Below are 20,545 nucleotides of genomic sequence, written 5' to 3' on the forward strand. Positions count from 1 at the left end.
AAGGAGCTGAAGTTCACATTGAAACAATAGAAATATTAAAAAAACGTAATTAGGTTTTCAAGCAACCCTGCTGCCATCTCCTGGATAAATATAAAACAGTTTAATTGGTTGCTGATATTTACTGTTTTAGCCAACATTCGGTCATATTTTACACATTTTTGTTAATATAACCAGCAGTCAGGATTAAAATTGATCCTGGGTCACATTTGACCCACAGGCCAGACTTTGGACATGTTTGATCGAAGCCTAAATACTGCATGAGAAATTGAAGAATCATCAATTATCATTTGAGGAATTACATTTGGGAACATTTCACCAGATCCTTCTCCTGTTAAGTGGGTTCACCGGACTGCTTATTGATGTCCCAGCATGCACCAGCATGATCGTAGTAATAATCAAACCAAACAGACTAGAGTGCAAATGCTTTATATAAGTTGATGTTTAAGTCAGTATTCAGGTGGACATTTTAGACTTAAATCTTCATTGAGTTTCTGCTGGTGACAGATTGGAGGACGGACGTTTGTTGGATTACCTGGTCTCCCATGACGAGCTGATGGAGGAGAAGGTGGCGTTCTTCATCAGGGAAACTTTAGAGGCTCTACAGTACCTTCACACCTGCAGGGTGGCACACCTGGATCTCAAGGTAAGCTCCTCTTTAGGGTTGGGCACCGATTGGGTTTTATTCGATTCTGGTGCCGAAGCGGTTCTTTTGTTTCGGTTTCGAGTTTTGGTACTTCAGTAATAAAAAAATAATATCTACATCTTCCCTAGTCAACACATTTCCATTCCCAAATTGTCATATATTGACGCATGTTTAAGACCTCCTTAAAAAATTGACGTTTTGGGTGTCATCGTTTTTTGACATGCTAGATGTTCCCAGAGCTCTCCAACCTACGAGCAGCAAACCGCTAGCCCGCCCCTCTTTCACCGCGCAGTGAATTTGCTGCTCGCCGCTTGTCAAACGTGTGTGTCTGAATGACAGCCACTTCCACTGTGTTTCTGTGACTGAGTCTGAAGGCTGTCCCACCATAACCTGAGAGGGGGCATTCTTGTATTCGCCCCGTCAGCGGTTTTATATGAGCTCGCCCACTATCGCAGGAAAGTCAAAGGGATTGGCTAGAACTTCAAAGCACTGAACAGAGTAGAAGTGATTGACATGCCCTAAGAGAAATAGACTTTCACTCAAACTAAGCACCGAAATGAGGAACCAATTGCAGCAGCTTCTTTATGTTTCGGTAGAACCGCTTAAATCATAATAATTCCTATTTGGAACAGAATTTTGGTGCCCAACCCTACTCTTGTGCAATAAATCTTCATTTCTTGATGGTCAGTAAGTGCTAAAACCTTCTCTTTGCCTCTTCTAGCCTGAGAACATCATGGTGGACCTCCACGGTCCGTCTCCATCCATCAAGCTCATCGACCTCGGCGATGCCGTTCACCTGTCCGCCCATCGCAGATACATCCACCTCTTGCTGGGAAACCCAGAGTTTGCAGCGCCTGAGCTCATCCAGGGCTCTCCGGTCTCCCTGGCGACAGACATGTGGAGTGTGGCCGTGCTAGCCTACGTCATGTTGAGCGGCGTTTCTCCGTTTTTGGATGAGTCCCCAGAGGAAACGTGCATCAACATCTGCCGCCTGGACTTCTGCTTCCCAGACGAGTACTTCAGTGGCGTTAGCCAGGCGGCCAGGGATTTTGTGTCGTCGGGGCTGCAGCAGGATCCTCGGAAGAGGCTGAGCGCTGCTACCTGCCTGCAGCACCCGTGGGTGGGGCGTGGCGGCGCGCAGGGCGGCCAGTACTCTAAAACCCCATTGGACACATCACGACTGGCCACGTTTATCGATCGAAGGAGACAGCTGCACGACGTCCGGCCCGTTACCAACATCAAGGGGCTGGTGAGCAGCCGAGTGGGCGGAACACTGTGAGGAAGAGGAGGTGACGATGAAGAACGCTGAATGTCTTTACCATTTATTCATGTAGGAATGAGAACTGTGTTCATGGTGCCTGAAGACTTCCAACCTTCTTGGGTAGCTGGTAATCATGGCTGTACACTTTTATTTATTCCAAGACTCTTCTTTTATCACCAGGTTTCCATGGCGATGGCCCCCGTTAGCCCTAAGAAACTAGTAGAAATGCATCAAAACCCAACTTCCCATTGTCTTAATGTATAAACCTGTTTGTGTTTGGATACAATTACACAGCTCTCATCATAGCAGCTGGTGTTATCAGGCGTGTGCCTTACTGGACGTCTGTCCTACAGGTTTGGGCCACCATGCAGACACAATTCAAGGTCAAATCTTTTCACTTTTGCTGATGACATTTCTGAGTTTCATCTGGGCAAGAAAGGAAAGAAACACCAGTAAGTTTTTTAATGAAGGCAAATTCACAAAGTGTATTTTCCATTAGTGAAGTACAAATATCAAGTTATATTGGGGTGCAGGTGAACGTAGGGAAGCTGGATCATCTACAATGAGCTGATACATTGACAAAATTTATATATATAAAAAGAAAAAGTGTAAGGTTGTCCATTTTTAGCTCATATATAATTTACCTTGTTAAGTGGATGATGACTCTGCCTCCACATGTGGTTTCCATGGCACTGATGTAAATTCAGATCCATACATTTGGTAATAATTTACTGTATCTGAAGATGCAAACAATTAATTACACAAAATTATAAGAATCACCATTATAGACATGATCCCAACCATCGCATCACATCTTTGGCTCACTTTAGTCCGCCTGAGTTCACACTGTCGTTAAAGTGTTTCAGGGTTGCATGAGAGCTGGGTCCCTTATTTTCACGTGGTCTGGAGTTCATTTTATCCAAATCCGAGTTTAGATGAGGCGTCACATCTGCCAAATAAATCCAATTAACCCTTTAATACCAGAGCTTTAGCTCACACTCTTTAAACTACTATAACTCCTAAATGGTTTACGCAATAATGAAATTCCAATAGAGAAAACAATATGGTGTTGATAACTTAAACTGTTCCATAACAGTGAAAAGCAGATTTCTGTCCAGATTAGAATCTGCTCGTTTACATTGATTGTGTTTTAAATGTATTACTCCAAAGTGAAAGCTTTACTACTGTTAAGTTACTGCTGTAAAGTGCAAACCTTACTACTGAAAAGTGTAAACTTCACTCCTGCGAAGTATAAACTTTACTTTGTTAAAGTCTATACTTAACTATTGTAATGTGTAAACTTTACTACTGCAAAGTGTAAACTTCACTACTTTAAAATGTAAACGTAACTACATCAAGTTGTGAACTTTACAATTTTAAAGAGTAACTTTACTACTGCAAATGGTAGGCATTGCTACTGTAAAGTCTACACTTTACTACTTTAAAGTGTAAACTTTACTACTTCAAATCGTAAACTTTACAACTGTAAAGGGTAAACTTTACAACTGCAAAGTGTAAGCTTTACTCCTACAAAGGGTAAACTTTACTACTTCAAAGTGTATTCTTTACTACTTCAAAGTGTATTCTTTACTTCCGTAAAGTGTATACTTTACTGCTGCAAAGTGTATACTTTACTAATGTAAATTTCCTACTGTCAAAGTGTCAATTTTACTACTGTAAAGTGTATACTTTACAACTTTAAAGTGCAAAACTTTACTCCAGCAAAGTTGAAACTTTACTGCTTCAAAGTATAAACTCTACAACTGTAAAGTGTAAACTTTACTACTACAAAGGGTAAAAGTACTACTGCAAAGTTTATGTTTTACTAATGTAAATTTACTACTGTCAAAAGGTAAGCTTTACTACTGTACGGAACGTAAATCCTAGAGCTAAAGCGCTGGTGTTATCTAAAGTATGTCAGCATCATCCTGGTAACATTCACACCCCAGGAAACCATTTTATCCCATGATTAATGCTATTTGTGCTTATGTGTTATTGATTTTTAACAAAACATTTAAAATGAAAGATGTTTACAGGTTTGCTTTTAATTTTTTTTTACTTTTCCTGACCTGAGGAGAATGTAGATACAGTTGTTTCCTCTGAGCCAAAATATAGCCTGATATAGACACTTGTTGAGGTCAAGAATCAGCAGATTCTAACAGCTTCTCTTTAAAATGGGGTTTAAAGTCATGATAACAGTTAAATGTCTTTCTGCTCAGGTTTTGTGAGTTTGATATTGCACAGATGTTAGCAGTTAGCAGAGTTCAGGCTCTGACTCCTGCCTGATGCCAACTGAACTTCAGCCACCTAGGAGAAACTCAATAAAAACAGGAGTTTTCATGTAAAAAAAAAGATTAGTTTTCTTGCTCAGTAGAAGAATTCTGTGGTCTGTTCGGTGAATCACTGTTTACAAAGATTTAAGAAGTGTTTGTTGGTAGTTTGCAGAGCAGTTAGGTGTCCATGGAACATCTGCACGTTAAAGGAACCAAAAATGTGTTTGTAAATAAATTGCTCACATCTGCAACAGTTGGCATAAATGCAAAATCCCATCTGCGACTTTTCTGTTTTAAAGGTCGTCTCCAAGGTTCTGCTTCTGGAGGAACGAGGTTCATTTCCTGCTGTGATGCGTCACTTTTTGCATCTTTTGAAGCCGTTTGAGTTTATAACACCTTGTCTTTCAAAGCTGTTGTACAGTTGTTCACACATTTTCTTTTTTTTATTATTTGTGAAAGATTCTTCTCTCTTGGCTCTAAAGATTGTGGTTGAATTCATTCAAACGTGATGCACATTTAACCGCCACGTCTTCGTTTCAGCGCCGCTACTTAACATGACTGTAGAAACCTATAGGCAGATCTGTGAACTGCAGCTTAATGGATGTATTTTAGGATAGAAAAAGTGTGTTTTCATGAACAATGTAAACGAAGTGGAATGTTGCCGGTTTTTCTGTGGGCCTCCTTAAGGCCTTCAGATGTTTGGCTCTTCACACAAGCACCTTTGAAAAGAAAGTCCTCCAGGAACTGTTGACTGATGAAGGGTTCATGCTTGATTCTGGTTAAGCTTTATCCTACTGGCTCAACTCCCACTTTCTAGTTGATATAGAGTATGCCCATGTATTTTCTGTATTATCTAGAACTGGGTTGCTGGCTCAACACCTTGTCACTAATCAGATGACAGATTAACACGTGGATTTGACTGACAATCTGCTGTGACCATGTCAGATTTACTCAATTTTTCTTTCCTCATAACCGGTTCCCCAGCATGACTATGAACACTGTGTAAACATGGCTCTCAGGTCTGAAACTAGAGTTTGATGGATTCAAAAATGTATTGGTGACGGTGCTGAGCCTCTTGAATGCTTTCATAATAAAGTTCCTTTGTTTTTCTCTCTTTTTTGTGTTTTTATGCGCCAAAGAATTCAGACCTGTATTTACCCACCGAGTTAAATAAATGTAAATTGTGAATAATTATGTATAAAAAATGTTAATGTAAAAGTAACATATTAAATCTAAATTTTACAGCTAAATTCAAACTTTGAACTATTAATTCTAAAATTTTATTTAAATGCAGTTAATTGCTTTGCAAACCTTTGAAAATTTAAATATAAATATTTAATGTAAATATAAAAAATGTAAGTGCTGAAACATGTTAGATAAAATTGCTAAATCTGAAATATAAAACAGAATAAATATAAAATAAATATAAGTCTGAGGGCTAACATGTAAATATCTGAAAAATTTGCTAGTAACCCCCTCAATGAGTCACGTATCTTCAAGGGCTTAAGCCACGCCCACTTATTTGGGCAGTAAAACGAGGCAGTTTCCAAAAGTCGTGGAGTCTTTCAAGCTTTTAAAGGATAGTCCGCCATCTTGACTGCTTTACAGGGATCGCTTCCATGTTTATGGTGAGTAAATGACGTTTACTTTATATAAAGTTTGTTTTTCTCCCTCCAGGATAAGAAGCTAGCTAACAATTGGGCCTACGAGGGAAAACAATCTACAGACACTTCCTGCTGCAAACGAAGAAAACTAGAGAGAATATTGCCTTTAATATTGATAAATCGTTCATTTGTTTTCTTAAAATAAAAAACATTCTTTTAATTTTGGAATGCTATTCATTTTACAAATGTTTAGAAGTTATTTGTTAATAGTTAATTCATGTTAGCATTCTTTAATGTTAGCTTTTCCATGTTACCACTCATTTATGTTAGCATTCCTTTTGTTAGAGAGCTTTATTATGAGTATTCTTATATTTTTAACCATGTATATGTAAAAGTTATTTTATTCCATGTTAGCTTTCTTTTATGGTAGTATTTTTCCCCTGTCACCATTCTTGCATATTAGCATTCCTTTTGTTAGCGACCTTTCATATTAGCGTCCTTATATTTAAATCTTTTTAATGTACATGTTCTTTTATGTTTGTATTATTCCATGTTGGCTTTCTTTTATTTTAGCGTTTTTTTTTCATGTTAGCATTCTCTCATGTTAGCGTTCTTCTACATTGACATTCTTTTATATTTTCTTTCTTTATATTAGCATTCTTATATTTTAATCTTTTTTGTATGAACGTTCTTTTATGTTAGTGTTATTCCATGTTAGCATTTTTTTTCATGTTGGCATTCTTTTACTATGTTTGCATTCTTTTTTTTTCTTTCCCACCAAATGGTTCCTGGGTGCAGCTGTTTCTGCAGCTCACCCCTCCCCCAGGTGAAGGATCAGATGCAGAGAACTCCTTTCACACACTGAGGAGCGTGACAGCGTACAGGACTAAATATGTGCGGCCAAAACAAAAATTCATCCTTAGACACACTTGAAATACATGCGGGGAATGCAGCAGTTTGCATCTTAGCTGCATGTTTTACGTGTGGCCAACATGAATTTCTATTAGTTTTTGTGCTGGTTGCAAGTAAATACGTGCAAATAACAACCTTTTTGTTTGGGCTTATTGGCAGCAGAATGACTGTTGGTGTGTTGGTGCCCTAAAAACATTGGTAAGACCTTAAAAATGTGTTAAAAGTTCTCCAAGTGTATATTTCCTTCAATGGCATCTTTGGTCAAACTGTTTTGTCAGCCTTTGATCACATCACAGATTCTTTGTTTGAACTCTAGATGGCAGTACAGTTGCATGTTACGCATGACTTTGTTCTTTAAATTCAACTTGTTTCTACTTTTGTTTACATTACTTTTTTTAAGCATCAAGTAAAGGATTTGTGAGAGAGTTCCTTCATGCACTAGTCTCTATTGATGAGATCTTTTTATTTATGATGGAAAATCAAATGAAAACGTTCCGTCAAACTTCAGTTCAAAACATGTCAATGAGTGAACCCAATTTTGATTTTAGGAAAATGCTTTGTGGTTATATACCACTTAGTGCACAAGTTTTTAATAAAAAAAAATAATAATAATAACCACCCTGTCTTATTTTGGATGATGTTATTAAAATACTGTTTCACAGTGACGGTGGATGTAGTTTTCTGTCATAAAAATTTTGAGAAATTTCTCACTTTTTTTTGAGAGAATTCAAAAATACTTTGAGGATCTCAAGAAGTATACAGCAATATTAGAAAATGTGCTGAAAATGGCAAGACTTTTTAAATGCCAACAGATCAAAACCTAAAACTTAAAATCTAAAATATGTGTAAGTTAACTGAACCCTAAGCTTAATACATTTATACAAACTTAACTAAAGGTGAAGAGAGAGTAAATGTTTGGTATAAGAAGAGAAATGAAAAAAAGCTGAATTAATGTAAATCTCTAAAATGCTCATTGAAATGCTAAAATACACCATATTACCAAAAGTATCGGCTCACCCATCCAAACGATCAGAATCAGGTGTCCTAATCACTTGGTCTGACCACAGGTGGATAAAATCAATCACTCAGACATGCAGACAGTTCCTACAATTATTTGTGAAAGAATGTTCCACTCTCAGTGGATTCCAACATGGAACTGACATTGGATGCCACCTGTGCAACAAATCCAGGGGTGAAGTTTCCAAAATATTCCACAGTCAACTGTCAGCTCTATCGTAACAAAATGAACGAGTTTGGGAACAACGGCAACCAAACTGATAGGTCATGTAAACTGACGGAGAGGGGTCAGCAGATGCTGAAGCTCATAGTCCAAAGAGGCAGCCGACTTTCTGTACAGTCAGTTGCTACAGAGCTCCAACCTTCATGTGACCTTCAGATCAGCCCTAGTATAGAATGCAGAGAGTTTCATGGAATGGGTTTCCATGGCGGAGCAGCTGCATCCAAGCGACACAAGTGCAAAGGTTTATGGATCCAGTGGTGTAAAGCACGTCGTCACTGGACTCTAGAGCAGTGGAGACACCTTCTCTGGAGAGATGAATCACACGTTTCCATCTGGAAATCTGATGGATAGTCTGGGTCTGGAGGTTGCAGGAGAACGGTACATTTCAGACTGTATTGGTGGAGGAGGAATGATGGTGTGGGCTTGTTCTTCAGGAGGTGGTTCCAGTTAAAGGAACTTTAAATGAAATATTTTGGACAACTCCATGCTCTTGAGGGAACAGTTTGGAGCGACCCCTTCCTCTTCCTACATGACCGTGGACCAGAGCACAGAGCAAGGTCCATAAAGACATGGAGGACAGAGTCTGAACTGGACTGGCCTGCACAGAGTCCTGACCTGATCCCCATAGAACACCTTTGAGATGAACTAGAGTGGAGACTGAGAACCAGACCTTCTCCATCAATGTGTGACCTGACCAATGCACTTTTGGAAGAATTCCTAGAAACACTTCCTAGAAACACACTCCTCAACCTTGTGGTTCCCAGAAGAGTTGAAGCTGGAATAGCTGCAAAAGGTGGACCAACATATGAGTTAGGAGTGGGATGGCACTTCAATTCATATGAGAGTCAAGACAGGTGAGCCAGTACTTTTGATAATATACTATGAGTTGAACTATTTGTATAAAAGTTTGTACAAAGATTCGTTTTTAGTTTCCAACTTGGTTCTGTGTTCAGTGTTGGGGAACATCTAACAAACTAAAAGTAGGTCACGCTCAGGAAAAATGTCTGACCTGGTTTCACCATGAAAATGGCGGCACTAACGAATGGAACACCGTCTGGAACACCTGTTTCTGTGATCCTGGAAGATGATTCTTCACTTTGAAGTTGACCCAGAACTTTTTCAAAGTGTGTGAAATATTTTTCACTAAAATGGAACCAAAGAAAATAACCCAACATGATTGTTTCTAAAAATGCTTGTCAATTTAAATGTAATTTATGTAAAAATGTAATAATAGAAGTTTCCTCATCTCGTTTTCAAATGATTCCTCCTCCTGTTAGATTTATGGCAGATTTACATAACATTAAATTAAAACACAACATAATTGAAGTTTAAATATACCAAGATTCAGTTTTAGTTTAGAAAGTAGTTTGTTAAAATGTCTGGAATCAATCACTTTAAAGAGGGAGGTGTCCTCCACGGACGCTCTGCTTTGACCACGCAGCGGCGACCCAGAAGCCTCCACTTCAGAGGAAGTCAGCGTCCGCTTTGTCCTCGACTGCTTTTCCTTTTCACTTAAACGGCAGTTTGGCGTCTGGATCCACATGAAAGAATACGCCGCCGCCGCGGCGAGAACGAGGCTGAGAGCTGCTTTGTGTTTGGAGGTGGGGGGACGCTGAGCGAGTTCTGGGAGGTCACCCCTCCTGCCAGTCATGCTTAGCCAGCATTAGCTGCCTTTTGCTGGAGTTAACACGCCGGCACAACAGAGGTTTTGTCTGCGCGTCTGGGAGTCCGGGACGTGATGCCAAAGAGCTTAAAACGTAGTCGTCCAGGACTGACGACATAAATCTCTTGATCAGTTCCTTTAATTAAACATTCACCCTCAAACTTCTCTTGATCTCCACCCGTCGGCTCATTTTTCCTGTTTTTGTTTTGTTCTGTTTCCCAGCTCTTGCATGAAACAGTCATGAATGTGGATGAGATGGAGAGAAGAACCTGTGTGCCGCCATTGAGGAGATGGCTTAGCTGGACGAGAACGTCACGAGTCTCACCTTCAGGATGTAACCTCTGCTGGATGTGGTCAGAATCCGGATCTGGTCTGTGGTGCAAATGTTGTCATTTTAGCCTTTAGGTTTAAGATTGTCCTAAAAAGTATCAAAGGTAAAGATGTCTGAACTTGTCAGAACCGAGCTAACTTCTGTATTCACATTCAGCCGAAGCTCCTGAATGAAGACCAAGCATGTTTAGATGTTTGGTTTTGTGGGTTTCAGTGCAGAACCTTCCTGGAGAAAAGAACAAAACATTTTTTGATAAACTTGAAAGCCAAATGTAAGATTTTCTTAAGTCTTTTGAAGTTAACTATATCCATATACATGATCGAAGATCGCATTTGGACACGAAAGAAGAAATTATTAATGAAATACAAGTTATTTTTGTGAACTCATTTCATCCCCAGAAGCAAAACGACCCTATCTCTGAGGCTCCGCCTCTCGCCCCTTGTGGGTGCCGCCCATGACATCCTCCCATAGCGAGCTTTAGCGTTTCTTCCATAAAAACAAATTGTTTACAAACATGGATGTGAATATTGTGTATTTGCCTTTAGTAGCCTCGGTGTTCACAGACAGAATTCAGTCAAGAAATGTAGACAACTACACCAGATGAACGTTTGAGGATTTATTGACATGATGAGAACATTGTTTTATGTTCTAATTAGCACTGGTTGTGAATGTTTCTTTTCTCTTTGAAGCATCATCAATCTCCGTATCAAAAAACCTCTTCGCTTTCATGCAGATCATTTTCCTGGAGACATGCACCTTTCTGTCAAAAGTCCATGTTCAATTTAATTTTTCTAATTCATGGCTCGCTTTTTCCACCAGGAAATAGTCGGATCCCTTTCTCCAACCTTCCTATCTGCTTGTGCCATTATCTGATACGTTTAGGGTCCATCTTCCTAAATGTCATGCAGATTCCTCACCAGAATGTTCTTTGACGTATGCCACCGCACAGAGTTTCAAACACTAAACTGAATGAGCATTTCTTAGCAAAATACAGCTAAAAAAAATGCATAAATGACATAAGATGAATATACTTTTTGACATTAAATATAAAAATCAAATGTTATATTTTTTTAGACATGTCTTTTCTATGATTATCTTTTTCTGTGTGGGTTTTCAACGCTTCTTCGGTAAAAAAGCAGAAAATTTATAACGTTTCCTGTTTAAATACACCTAACAGCACTGGGTAAGGCAGCTGTAGCTCCGCCTCCCCCGCATTGCACAAACTGACTGTAGCTGCAGCTGATGCATTTGCTGTATTGTTTCAGTATTTCAATTATCATAAAATATGCTTTATTTTAAAATTACCTGATTTGCTTATCTCTCACCATCTGCCTGATTTCATTGGTGCCAGTTTGTGACTCATTTAGTCTTTTTAGCCGCTAAAAATGTGCTTGTAAAACACACTAGGGGCAGCAGTGTCCAGTTATTCTTTAATTTTGTTGTTTTTTGATTTATTTATATATTTTTCGTCCACTTCTTAAATGTTAAGTGTGTGTCGGCCATGTTTGAGTACAAACTCCTATGGATGTGAAATTTTCTGTGTCTGTACCGTGATCTTTTTCCCAGGATTCCTTGCTGGAAACGTGGGACATGTCCAGGAACATTAAAAGTGGATCTCAAGCACACAAAGAACAGAACAAAGAGGTAAATATTTTATTTGTCTTTTTTTTCCCAACACTCTGAAACACATTAATCAACGAGACCATGTTTTTTGTGGACTAAGAGTCTGCCATAAAGTGTATCTTATCCATCATAGACTGAAATTCCTCAGACTCATTTTTGATTAGACCCTAATGTAACCCTTGTGCTATCTTAGGCATTTTTACATTAAAAGTGCGGGGTCATCTGGACCCTGCAAGACAGTGACTGAACTTTTTTTATAAGGATTTTTTTATCGACTTTTTTCTTTTTATTCCTCTTTCGTGGCTTTGTGGTTAAAGAAAAAGCAGAATACATTTGGACAGACTTTTGAGTGCTGTTTACCACAGAAAAACTATTTGAGGTCAGTAAGCACAGCCAGAATTTAGATGCACATGTTCTATTTTTGAACAAATTACAAGGTTTTAGGTGCACTTTATGATTTGAAAAATACGGTAAACCTCTGATTTAATTTTGGTTATTTCGATTTACAGATTTCTCACTGCGATGCATCAAAAAAAGTCTAATAAATAGTTTTATTTATCCTTTGTGACAAAAGGTATCTTATTTTGAAAAGAAGTTATTAAAAAGCTATTTTTGTTTTACATTTGCTTTATTTATTCCAAAAAAATACTTCACCTGCATTTATCCTAATAACAATAACATAAATACAAAGCTATTCGGACACCATGGCCACAAAGGGAAATACTAATCAATACAAGGATCTCAAATCAGTTGTGTTCTGATGATAAAAATGTTGGTTTATTAAAAAAAAAAGGTTTTTTTCACAAAAATTGTTTAAATGCAATGCATTGTGGTTTATAGTCCTTATTCTAGTATGAACATGGATTTAACTCACAACTGTCTTGTTGCAGACCTTACCACAAGGCCACTGAATGTAAAAAATGTGGAATTAAACCTTCATGGAATTATCACTCATGGTCCCCATGTATCTGCATTATGTCATTGGTTAAAGCAACTTTGGGGTAAACCCAGTCCCCATCAATGATCCTAAAGGCGTTTTCTTTACATCTGGTGAAACTGAAGCTCAGTTAATAGAATATTTTTGCTAATTTTACAAAATAGCATCCAGTCTGAACAGAGTTGGAAAAATTGGAATTTCTCTGGACCGGCTGGAGCACCAAAGATAGATCCTACCTGTGGCAGTGAGATCCAAATCCCAAATATGTCTCCTTGGTGGCCTGTTTTTGGCATTTTATCAGGAACTTAACTTCTGATTTGAGATGGAACCGTGCCTCACTCAAGACAATGATGCTACTCAATTTGGAGAACATGAACTTCCCCTATAGCACAGTCCAGATCAGATGATTGACCCTCTGAGTCTTGAAGCAGATTGTCCAGAGACATGGAGACTTGTGATTTCGCTTCTTCAGATCCTCTGTGTTCATACATTTTAATTTCACAGTGCTGATGTCACTTTTGGTTTTCTTTTGCTCTTTGGTTTACCGAGTCAGTGTGCATTCACTCTAAAGTAAATTGTAGCGACGTACTCTTCTTCAGAATGACTGCTGTGGTTCTGAAACCTGCACCAGAGGTGTGGCTGGTTCTGTTCCAGACAGGAAACATTCAATCTCCATCATTTCTGTTTTTCTCACTAATCTTTCAAGGGAGTCTCCTTTGTCTGACTTCCTGTTGCTCCTATTAGCTCGTAGAATAAAAAATGATTTAATCATTTGGCAGAGGCCCGAGTACGTCCTAGTAAAATGAAATTTAAGTCGGTAAAGAGCAAATAAAAGCTTTCATTAGTCGTTAATCATGAGCATATATTTAAATTAATTTCCTTTTTAAGAAGTTTCACACCATCAGAAGTTGTGGAAATTGGTAAGCATTGGTGTGTGTCTGCATGTGTGTTTCTGTCTGTGGTTCTGTGGGAAAAGGCGTCCTGGACGGCCTCACTAAAGGCTCCGACATTCACAGGCCCTTGATATGGTAAACAGTCACATGAATGTGGACAAAAGCATTGTCCACTTCGGCTTGGGAAGCTGCAGACGAGGGAAGGACTGGAGCAAAGATGGAGCTCTCCAGACGTCCACGTTCATAAAATGTCAACCTGGAATCGACCTCAGTGTGAAAAATGCATATGATGAAGAAACAGATGAAGATTGAGGAGATGTTTACTGTTTAAAAGAGTACAATCTTTATATCTGTCAATTTCCACAGGATCAAAATCACATGAAGTAAAAAACAAATGCCAAATGTTCTTCTAAGACCTGCTCTGGGTCCAGATATTTTTGTTTTCTTGAGTTCTTGGGTTGTCTGGTCATGAAGTTGAGTGCCATCTTTTAAGGTACGGCATTTAAAATGGAACATACTATTGTTATGCATAATATAAGTGTATAATTATTTGTGAGGATTATGACGTCTGGGTGATGGTGTCATATGGCACCTCTACACCAGACTCTAGTAGTTAGTAAGGTGTGAGTACTGCTTGTGTGAAATGCCGCATCGATTGAGTGTAGGCATGATACGCTAGTCCCCGTAGGACGACCTAGCTCCTTGCATGGTTGAGTGTGGAGTCACCTGCAGCGGTCGTCTATTAATAAAGTCAAAGCGGCAGAGTCCAATGTTTTGTCTGGAAACCCTGGTACCCTCACATCTGGTTAACGGATCTGCAGCTGTTTGGCGTTTGCTAAACCATGTCTGAGTGTAGAGGTCCTTAGATACTGGTCATGGTTGTGGTCTGTCACTAGCAGGGCTCCACTCCTGGGTCTAGGGGTGCAACGGCTCATGAAATTTTTGATTGGTTTGGATCTTGCTATTTTTTAGGATCAGTAAAATGGAAAATAAAAAAATAAAAAAATGTAACCTTTGCGATTAAATCGCTGCTTGCCAGGGCTTGTTTGCTAGCCACGCCGGGCTAGATCACGCTGGTCTCTGGGCTTGGATGTCGCTGCTCACCAAATGGTACGCCGTTGTTCGCCGGAGTTTGGTGGATTAGCCGCACTGGGCTAGATGGTGCTCCCCGTGTTGTAAATCGCCCCTTGCAGACGTTTGTTTGCTACCCTGCCGGGCTAGATCACGCTGGTCCTTCACCGTTGAAGCCTATTTATAAAAACAAAACTAAAGCATCTTTGAACTTAAGAAATTACGATTCATTAAAAAATACTCAGGATGCCCTTCAAAGTGCATTTTTGACATTACATCTTGAAAAAATATACTTTTTCATTTTTTTAAAGTAAGAAATAAGGTGAGGCTAGAATTGACAGCTTTAAACTTCCACACATCTGCGATCCATTACACCCCTACCTGAGTCTGTTACAAACTCTACCTGTAGTTCTACATCTTGATTCAACCAAAATATTAATATTGATGCCCAGTTGAAAAGGTTTGTTTATTCGAATTTTGTGACTTTGGCTCCAAAAAGAGTCACACAGTGAGACCATTATGTGAAAATACTAAATGAGTTGGATCTATCACTACACAAAAGTTATCTCCCTATTCCGGAAATGTGTGAATCGGCACAGAGTTTTTTCATAATATCCTTTACTTTGAGTGGTTTATATTTAAATGTATGTCATAACAGTTTATTTCAATAATAAATTTTGATTATGCACTGTTTCTCCACCTGACCATCATCTTTGCGTTCTTATTGTTTTCCCATCTTCTTTTCCGTGTCTCCATCCCTCCACGTGCGAACACAGCCGGGCTGTGCTCCAGCCTCCCTGTGAATAAATCATAGTAAAAGGTTTCTGAATCATGCAGCGAGCGTCCAGACGGCAGATTCTCGTGTTTACGTGGAGACACTCCATTTATCATAGTGGGAGGAACTCTGCTTCTAATTAGCCTGAAGTCTTAATGAAAAGCAAACAGCGGCTGACGGCACGAACGCACCTGCTGGACCAGATGACGGGTGTTTTTGTGAGGACGTCGTTGAAGATGAAGTCTTGTTTATAATTACACAGCGGGAGGGTTTTATACACGGCACAGAGAGTTTGTTTCTTTAATGAGAATCAGGTTGTTTTTGCTTTCGAAAGAGGAAGTAGTAAAACTCAGCAGTTGCTGTTTTATCTCCAGATTCACTTGTTTTTTGGGCTTTATTGAAACTCAGCAGATAAACTTTAGTCTTTCTGTCGAAGTAAGATGTTCTGGCCTCTTTCGTTTGTTTGGTTTTTACCCTGTTGGGTTGTAGTCAGTTTGCTCTTCATTTCCTTCAGATGATATGAGCTTTAAAAGAATGAACACCTGAGTTTTATGCCTGAAAGTTTTGCAGCTCCTGTTCACTTAAGGTCATTTTGTAAGTCTTATATATAAGAAAATTGGTCTGCAGGTTAGAAATCAGTTTCATGGAGTCACCATATCATGATCGGATCTCCTTGGAGAGGATGAGCTCCATTTCTGCACCAGCTTGCGTGAAGACAGCATTCTGCTGTCCTCTTTTTATAAAGAATTTGTTCATAAAATAAAAATGAAACAAGAATCAAAGTCCAGAAGCAAAGATCCACCTTAAAAACTAAAAGGACATTATATGCCCCAGCAGGTTTATATGAGATTCAGAACAATTGTTTCAATCACACAGGGGGCCAAAATCCAAAACACACCTTAGGTCACAGCCTGAACAGGAGAAACATTTATTGAACACTCTAAAACTACATTTTTAAAACTTTAAAAACGTAACTTTTTGACATAATTATGAACTAGATATACAGCATTACCTGTGATGATGCTAGTGATAATGCTGTAAGCTGAATTTGGCCGCTGAATTTGCTAGTGCTGAAAGCTGAAGATGCTGAAATTAATAGCTGAAAATGTCGAAGCTGATAACCAGGTAAAATACTATATATATAAAATATGAATCTATGTCCCTGATTGGTCAAATTTCAACTCTGGTTGCACTGACCGCTCGTTGCGTGTAGAACCCAAAAACAGACTTAAAAACTTGCCTAGCTTTGAAGTGGAAGCCTGGAACACTCATATTTACACAGACTTTTCATTGGAAGACCAGCTCAGTGGCCTTGTGGTAGAGTGTTCGCCTTGAGATTGGAAGGTTGTGAGTTCAAATCCTGGCCAAGTCATACCAAAGACTTTAAAGAATGGGACCTAGTGCCTTCCGTGTTGGATTGGGGGGGGGGTTAAACTACCAAATGTGTCCCAGATGCGGCTGTGTCTGCAGCTCACTGCTCCCTCAGGGGATAGGTCAGATGCGGAGAGCAAATTTCACACACCTAAGTGTGTGACAACTAATGGGACTTTGACTTGGAAGCTTGAATGTTGCAGAAGCTGGCGTGAACAAAGCATAGCAGTCAGGCTGCATGTAAGGAGAGCACATCTTTCACGTGGACAGCTCTAACAGGCTCCTTGCACAGTCCTCAGAATTTGGAGGCTGAGAAAAGGAAAATGTGTACGACACACCTGCGTCTCACCTACCTACCCTCAGGTAGGTAGTGGATGATGTAATCTACTACGACCTGTAACTGAAGGTAAAAATTTGCCTGAACATTCTCTCTTTTTGGGTACACTGCCCTGAGACCACATTGTGGGTCACTTGTGTCACAAACAGATTTGCCCATATGTCTACCCATAAAGGGATCCATTTCTAAGAATTTGAGCTGCAGAAAGGTAACATGGGGAAAAAAAACGTGTATAAATCTTTGTCTTCATTTCTATTTCTTCTGATATGAGGTTTAAGCTTCTTTAACAGTCTTGTAGGGGATCAGTGTAAATGTTTGTTTTGGGTTTTGTGAGAAAAACATTTTCAGTGGATGTCAGACTCTCACAGGTGGAGACCACATGTGATGAAGCGCTTAGAAATCCTGTTAGTCATCTTTTTGTTTTGAGGGTGATGTTCCCTTTTTCAGATTTTATAGGACATAAAATTCACTTTTTGCTTTATTTCACCGCAGCTCCACCAGAACACCACAGTCCGGTTTATGGTTTGTTTGTTCAGACCTGGAGGGTTGAAGGACGATCCTTCAGACTTTTGATTTCAGCTATGAAACAAGCTGACAGACACCTGGCTTTGTCCAGATGCAAAATCTGTCTCTCATTAAGTCAAACGGTTAAAGACATTCTTGGATGATTTTGTAGGTTCTGAAGAAAAGACTGGAATAAAAATAGCAGTTTCTGCAGGTTCTTGTTAAGGCTGTTTCACAGGAGTTCATGTTCTGTCACTTTCACCTCTGGAACCAGGTTTTCTCTTCTCTAAATCCCTTTAACTGATGTCCTGCATTCAAAAGTTCTGTTTCTGTTTTCTTCTGAACATGATTACTTCCAATACTCTTTGATGGATTGACTCCGAATTTTGATTCTTTGGAATCTTACAGGAAGTTTCTAATTCGTCCAAACGTCTCAGTCATGACTCAAACATCCTGATTACTAATGAACATAAAAAGTCTCTTGTCCTTCAGACATTTGCTGTAAAACACTTTGGTTTCTATCAGAAACAGATGCTGTTGTTTTTTAGAGAGAAAAATGTTAAAAATGATGAATGAATTGTGTTCTTAAAGTATGTCTCCTTGTTCTCCCTGATTTGAATCACAGGAACCTTTTGAAGTTTGTTCCAGGCTGTCAAATCAAATGCAAGAAGAATCAACAACAGTTAAAACTCCTCAGACGAGGCTCTCCTGCAAAGTTGCAAGATCCAACATAGAAAGTGCAGAAATGTGGCGTGATTGCACAATTGCATGAGCAATGTACAGTGTACAGTTTTCTATGACCACAGAGCTAAACTGGGGATGTTGAACAAACACGCATCAGTAAAAATAAGGAATGAACATGAACAGTTCCAACCGTCAAAATTGTTCAGGAATTCAGTCATTGCCACATCATGGAAAACTTGGATGATGTTGAACGATTAGCTCGGGTTTATATGTTTTGGAGAACTCTGCAGATGCGCCGGCGTCGTGTCTGGGTTCACCAGATCTTTCAGAGTCTCCACCAGTGTGGTGTGTACTTAACTCATGTAGCCATAGCTGCACCTGAGGGCCGTTTTAAAGGTTCCTTCCGTCTGTCTGTGGCCCAGTTTGAGCATTAACTCAATAGATGGGAAATAAAAATAAAACTGGAGAATCTTTTTATTATTGTCTTGATGAAAATAGGAAAGACATCAGAAGCCTCTGAAGCTGGAGCAATTGCACGTACTACAACGACACTTGCGGCAGCTTTGCGGGCTGTTGGGTAGCTAACCGGCAGCAAGCAAGCAGAGGGGCTCCACTGCCCAGGGACCAGCAGCCTGGGAAGTAGACCTTGCTAGTTCTGCTGGGCAGATCTGGAGCCTGGGGAGTGAAACTTGCTAGGTGGTAAGCTAGCCACCGGGCGGCTGGCTAGCATGGCTATCAATCCAACGCCATGGGCTCTGTGACAGGCTGGTGACCTGTTTAGGGTGTTTCCTGTCTTTGCCCAACAGTAACTAAGACAGTCTTCAGTAACCCTGCGGCCCCAGCAGGTTAAGAAAATGGATGAAAGTTCAGGGCTAAAATCCTCGCATTGAGCCGCCATATTAAATCTGTTTTCTACCCTTTGATCTAGTCCACAGGTGTCAAAACCCCACTTCATGCTGCTATTTACCTGGATCAGGTGAGGTTTGTCTATCAGAATGGGGAAACATCTTACAGTAAGCTAACCAGCAGAAAGCAATGCAGAGAGGACTGGAAACAGGCATGTTGGAAGATCTGGAGGACCAGGATTGGGCAGCCCTGCTTTATGTATTAAAAAAAGCAGAAAATATTTTCCATCTTAGTCTTCTTATGTTTGAGTGTGGACTAAAAATGAATAGCTCAGGAAGAACTTTAGAAAACTTGAAGAATATATTTGGTTTGTTTAAAAGATCTAAAGTGTAGGATGAGAATTTTGCCTGAAGCTACTTCAGCAGAAAGAGGGGGCCTGAGTTAATTACATGTGTGGCATTGGTGACCTGGGGCAGCATGCATTATATAGTATAGGATGAGTTAAGCCATGCATGTTTGATGCAGATGTATGCTTCTTGGAAAGGGGAAAGTTCCAACAAGTTCAGCATGTCCAACTGTGGCTTTGAGGTGAAAAGATTCCTCTCTTAGAAAACACAGATCGTTGCAAATGAACCTCAGTGCTTGAAAACATCTTCATGATTTCCCATCAAGTTGTGTTTAGTGCCTCTGCTGTCCACCTTCATCAGAGGGTCTTTCTCCATTTGTCTCCTCATCTTCCTTTGGAGGTCTTTTCTCTGTGGGCCACACCTTCCATGATTGACTAAGTCATCCCTGTGAGAAAAACGCAACCAAACAAACCATAGTTGAGGGTTCTAGGTTGCAGTACAGTTCCCCTCCTTTGAGAAGGTTTGTCATCTGTCTGATAACCTTCATGAAAGGTTTCTCAGGTTTTTGCAGCCAAATGGGGAGAGCTACATCTTCAGCTTTCTTGGATTGTCAATACTGGGATGAGGGTCAGCACCTCCAAGTCTGAGGACATGGTTCCTTACGTGAGAAAGATGGAGAGTCTTCTGACTTTCTGTCTTTTTTTTTTTTTTAAAGAACAGCAAAGTCTGAGAGTGAAGCTCTCAGTTTATGGGTCTACAAACCCACCTTTACCTAAACCTTAAATTGTGGCTGAAAAGAGCTCCCTCGGAGCTCCATCAATCACACAAGGGGCCAAAATCCAAAACACACCTGAGATCACGGGCTGAACAGGATTAACATTTATTGAACACTCTAAAATAAAATTTTTAAAACTTTAAAAACATAACTTTTTAACATAATTATGAACTAGATATATAACATTACCTGTGATAATGCTAGTGTGAATGCTGTAAGATGAATTTGGCATCTGAAGATGATAGTGCTGATAGCTGAATATGCTGAAATTGACAGCTAAAATCACTGAAGCTGATAGCTGAAATCACTGAAGCTGAATGCCAAATTAGCCTAAAAATTTAATAAATAAATAACTTCAGTTAGCTAAAACAGCTAACGTGTATCTCAAAAAATAGCCAAACTTCAAAATAGCCTAAAAAATTGGAGAAAAAAAATCTAAATTAGCTGAAACAGCT

General features: G+C 39.5%; 1 protein-coding gene and 1 long non-coding RNA gene across 4 annotated transcripts in view; both read left to right on the plus strand.

The window, feature by feature from the left end:
* Window positions 1-5,291, plus strand: part of kalrna (kalirin RhoGEF kinase a) — a 122,298-nt gene extending 117,007 nt beyond the window's left edge. For both annotated transcript variants that reach the window (XM_024286764.2, XM_024286765.2), the window contains 2 exons: window positions 505-643; window positions 1,365-5,291. In XM_024286764.2, the coding sequence (XP_024142532.1) occupies window positions 505-643; window positions 1,365-1,922 (697 nt within the window). In that variant the 3' untranslated portion in view covers window positions 1,923-5,291. The remainder of the gene's footprint in view (window positions 1-504; window positions 644-1,364) is intronic.
* A 1,269-nt stretch (window positions 5,292-6,560) lies between these two features.
* LOC112155246 lies at window positions 6,561-20,200 on the plus strand. Of its 2 annotated transcripts, none has more exons than XR_002920762.2 (4): window positions 6,561-6,891; window positions 9,819-9,966; window positions 11,494-11,571; window positions 18,064-20,200. It is a non-coding gene; the product is annotated as an uncharacterized LOC112155246 (long non-coding RNA). The 2 variants fall into 2 exon arrangements; XR_002920763.2 differs by lacking the exon at window positions 18,064-20,200 and adding an exon at window positions 12,060-12,300.
* Window positions 20,201-20,545: the final 345 nt, after the last annotated feature.

This window comes from Oryzias melastigma, linkage group LG21 (assembly GCF_002922805.2).
Source record: "Oryzias melastigma strain HK-1 linkage group LG21, ASM292280v2, whole genome shotgun sequence".
Taxonomy (NCBI): domain Eukaryota; kingdom Metazoa; phylum Chordata; class Actinopteri; order Beloniformes; family Adrianichthyidae; genus Oryzias; species Oryzias melastigma.